We start from the raw sequence: 4,936 nt of genomic DNA, 5'->3' as shown, positions 1-4,936 counted from the left end.
AAAAATGGGCCCCCCCAAATTTGGGGACCTAGACATTTTACTTATTTATATTTTGACAATTTGACTCCCCTTTGAAAATAATTTGGCTCCACTGCATGATCAAATTATAGTAGTCAAATTTTCTGGTGTCATGCATAACTGCTCTCGTCAAGATCAAAGAGGAATTAATACCGTCGTACGTAGTAAAACAATGGTATATATAATTTTTTTGCTGGCTTTCTAGATCAAACATTCACTCATGCTTCCAGAAGGACATTATGTAAAATAGGGTACTATTTACATTGTCACTATTATTGCTCGGACTAATCTTAATTCTTATCCTAGCTACTTTCTAATAGACAGATCTAAAATCATATATATGTATGTGCACCATCAGAAAGTTGCATTTACATAAAGAATACGTACTCACCCATAGTAAATTGTTGTGGAGTTAAGTATGTATAAAGTCTTGTCTGAAAATTTAAACAGCTAAGAGGAGATACTTTTATTTATTTATTCCCTCCATCCAAATTTATGAGACACTTTTTATTTCCCAAGATTCAAACTGTGTGAACATTGACCAACATTTCAATATCATTGCATAGTTATTCTTGGAAAAGATTGCCAGTAGGATAAGTCTCATTTGGATAAACTGGTTTCATTAATCAATAACGGTGTGATGAAATTATGTATGATGTATGAACATTTGTAAATGGACTCCAGCCGCGTCGTCTATATACCTTCTTAGAAAGTTCAGAAAGACCTCTTTTCTCTTTTTCTTCTTGACCCTCTACTTTATTGTAAACCTCGTATATACATACCTACAATGGTTTACTCGTTTTCTAATTAATTGACATGTTTTAGTTTTCTTTTCTTGTATATATGCAATTGTTTTTCTTATTTTCCTCATTTCTCTTTCCTTTATTATCATTTGATTTTTCAACAACTTATTAGAGATGATGGACTGGATAAGCCCCTCTTTATCTAAATAAAATTTTGAATATATGCAAATTCAGTATTAATTGTACAGGTCGTGGAGTTGATTTCTTTTCCAGTTTTCCCCCTTTGAGCCCGTTTGGCCAAATTGCCAAATATTGCTTATTTTGAAAAGTACTTTTTTTTCCAGAAGTGCTTTATCCAAAAGTACTTTTGAAAAAAAATAATTTGTGTTTGGCCAATTCATTTAAGAAGTACTTTTGCAATATTTGATAAACAAATTGTGTTTGGCCGATCTTTCTAAAAAGCACTTTTGAGTGTCAAATTATCAAAAAGGATAGTACCAAGGTCTTATAATTATTTTAAAGAGAAAAATGAACATAAATATTTATCATAAAAACTTTTATTATTTTTTATTTTATTTTATTAAAATATAAAATATAAAGTAAACATACATATTAAAGATTTAAATTAATATAACATATATAATTATATCAAAGCATATAATATTATCTAGTATAATTACTTATTGTTTACATGATAATTTGAATAATCAAAATACATCATTCAGTATGAATTAAAAGTCTATTCCACAAATTACTATGTATTGATAATCAACCATAAAATAATAAGCAAAGTCACTCACACATGATAACAGTTCTCAATAATTTCATCTTTAATTCTATCACACAACGCCTCTATATTAGTAGAAGTCTTGCCTTGCATTTCTAAAGGAATACCAGAAGGCCCATCCATCTCCTTCCTCAATATCTACAGTAATGTCTTCGTTAGCATAATAGTTGAATTCCTTATCGGTAGAAGAATTTCGTCGGATAAAATTTTGTATAACTATGGTAGTTGTAACAAGATAATTCTGAGTGTCAAACTTGAAATATGGCATTGAACGTAAAATAAAAATAAATTTAAATATATAAAAAAAATATTATTTTCATAAAAAATAATAGTTAAGTATGTTTAAATTCAAATTCAAAAAGAGTAACTAATTATTAACAACACATAATGCATAATTTAATTTTTTAAAAATTTAAATTCTAAAAGAAACTAATTATTACCTAACCTAACTAACTTTGTCCTGAATTGCCAAGTGGCCAATTGCGAGGCTGCCATTTGGCTTAGTGTGGAGGCTTTTTCTTCTTCTTTTAATAATATATAGATTATGCGATGCAATTATAAATTTATTACCTATTTGTAGGTAATTTTCACAAATTAGATTTGATAACAGTTTTAAAGATCGGGGAATTAATAGCCTATATGAGAAAAAATTATAAATAATTATTTGTAAGAAGAGAATTGATAATCCAAAGAAGGATGTAGATAATTTGCTTTAGTGTGAGAAAAGATGAAAATAATTTGGAAAGTTATAAGATATTACACAAAGAAAAAATAAAAAAATAAAAAAGTCAATAAATTTTTTAAAAAGTTACAATATGATTCATGTATATGATATCTTTAAATTTAAAAGAATGGCAAAAACTAAAAACAAAAAAAAAATTAAATCAATAAGAAATAATTTGAAAAATATAAATTTATAGTGAGGATAGTTTTGTTTTGAATAAATTAATTTTCTGCTTCTTCCCAAAAGCAGAAAAACTACTGCTGGCCAAAAGTACTTATCCGTCTTGGCCAAACAACTTTAATTTTTAAAAGAGTACATTTTTGAGGGAAAAAAAGAAGTATTTTTGGCCTCCGTCAAACAAGCTCTTAGTCTATACCGTGGAGACAACGACAGGAAGTATTTCACGTATTCTACTGGCTATAAGTGCTAATTTTCTACGCACTCAAATTTTCATTTCCTTGTTCTCATTCTCAAAGTTAATGATGACTTGACCAAGCTAGCCGCCGGTAACTTTAATTTTCCACATTATTATCTAGGAAATACCAGTCCTTCAAAATCACTATATATTCCATTTTATTTTACAACTTTAACCATTTTGATCATATATGTATCTTGTCAATTAATACAAACATTTGTTTCACAATTGTCTAGCATCTTAGTAGTTGCCAACAATTATCAGACAAGCCGCGCTCCTTTATATTAAGGTGCTCTTTTATCCTACTAATAAATGGAGAATCAGTGGATGCCCTTTCTTGGTTCAACATGTTGTTACAACTCTATGAATGGATGGATCTCGGGATTAAAGACCGAGAATTCTAATTCTACAGCAAGAGAGCAACACGTATCCAACATAAAACACAGCCCTGTGGGAGTTGTTTCATCAGAAACTCATACTACCAATATTATATCATCGCTTAAGAAGAAGGGGGATAAGAAAATTAAGAAGCCCAGATTTGCTTTCCAAACAAGAAGCCAGGTTGATATTCTTGATGATGGCTATCGCTGGAGAAAATATGGACAAAAAGCTGTCAAGAACAACAACTACCCAAGGTAATTTCGTTTGTCCCAACACTACCTTATCCTTCTTAAAATGGAGTAGTATTGTTATGTCTCATCATATACTTAATTTATCTTTAGTTTTACTGTTATGAATGAAAAATTTAAACTGTGATTTAGTGCCCTTATTATTGCCATATATTTTCGATTTTCTTATTTTCTTGTTGTTGTTACTGTTTTTTTTCCATGACTTTTTCACTACCGTATTTCTTTTCAAAACTGTTGTGACTATGCTTTCCTTGAGCCAATCGAGGATCTATTGGAAACAGTACTCTTTTTACCTTCACAGGGTAGGAGTAAGATCTGCGTACACAATATCTTCCTCAGACCTCACTTGAGTGATTACATTGGGTTTGTTGTTGTTGTTATTATCGCGGTATATATATCACGCCAGTACTCAAAAACACATGAACATTCTTCGATCTTAAATAAGATGCTACTTATAGTCACCTTTTTAATTAAGTTAGAAATATTATATGAGATAGCAGTCATAGCCCGTATACATGTTTTAATTTCGAACAAAGGAACTAAACAGAAGAGATGAGGGAACAATAGTCTTTCTAGTTCTTTTATCATTTTTTTGGTGAGCTAGTCAGATTTTGATGGTTAATTATAATTAGAAGGGAAAATTTGATATTGATAAATATTAAGATCTTGCGGGTCTTAATAATTAGCACCAGGAACCCCCTCGACCCTCTTGAATCTAGACGACTGCTAGCTAGCTAATGACAGAATCTTGAGGAGTAATTATATAGTACCTTGCACTCATTTTATGTGTAATTAACACCTGATCAATAAAGAAGATTCTTTTTTCTCTTTTGAATAACGGCGGTGTCCATCAAAGCTTAAACAAATGAAAAGAAATCTCCTAGTTTGTTAGAATTTAAACTCAGATAGACAACAACGTTGGCAGCTCACATGCGTTAAGACAAAAAATTGAATCTTTGCATAGCCATGTTGGTAATTATACTAGAGGACAATTCGGAACCTATTTAAGTTAGTTTCCAGATGAGGTGGCGATATAATATAGTATGTTGATTCTTGTTAATTTGCAGAAGCTACTACAAATGTACACATCAAGGATGCAATGTGAAGAAGCAAGTACAACGCCTTTCCAAAGATGAAGGAGTTGTGGTGACAACTTACGAAGGCATGCACACTCATCCTATTGACAAGCCAACTGACAATTTTGAACAAATCCTCCATCAGATGCATATTATTCCTCCCCATTAATTAATTATTTCAATTTTATGCTTCCAAATAAATTAAAGGGGACGTATAAAATCTGTCGATGTAGCTAAAAACAAGAGATAAATGCTGCTTGAAGATCATTAGAGTTGTAAGTGCATCAAACAAATGTATAGTATTTACTATTGATTAAAACATATGAGTTCTGGAGATACAATTTTCCTACGTACTCGTTACTACACATTATTTCACGAATAATGCATGGTTGCTATGAAAAGATTCTGTTTTATTTTGATATTCACTTTTTGACTTTGGATTTTAGTTTGTACTTCATCTTACTCTCCTTCCTCTCATGGTTGCCAGTTGCCACTTGCATTTTTCTCTAACAATAGCAGCATACTTAATTAGAATGGAGGAGGC

At 30.7% G+C, this 4,936-nt stretch overlaps 1 protein-coding gene across 1 annotated transcript; it reads left to right on the top strand.

Annotated features, from left to right (window-relative positions):
- Positions 1–2,861: 2,861 nt before the first annotated feature.
- LOC104120483 (probable WRKY transcription factor 43) lies at positions 2,862–4,733 on the top strand. The gene is made up of 2 exons (XM_009632238.4): positions 2,862–3,322; positions 4,384–4,733. The coding sequence occupies exons 1-2, from the start codon at positions 3,000–3,002 to the stop codon at positions 4,559–4,561; spliced, it is 501 nt and encodes a 166-aa protein (XP_009630533.1). The 5' UTR covers positions 2,862–2,999; the 3' UTR covers positions 4,562–4,733.
- The last annotated feature ends 203 nt before the right edge of the window (positions 4,734–4,936 follow it).

This window comes from Nicotiana tomentosiformis, chromosome 2, assembly GCF_000390325.3.
Source record: "Nicotiana tomentosiformis chromosome 2, ASM39032v3, whole genome shotgun sequence".
Taxonomy (NCBI): Eukaryota; Viridiplantae; Streptophyta; class Magnoliopsida; order Solanales; family Solanaceae; genus Nicotiana; species Nicotiana tomentosiformis.
This window is presented reverse-complemented; position numbering and strand designations above follow the sequence as displayed.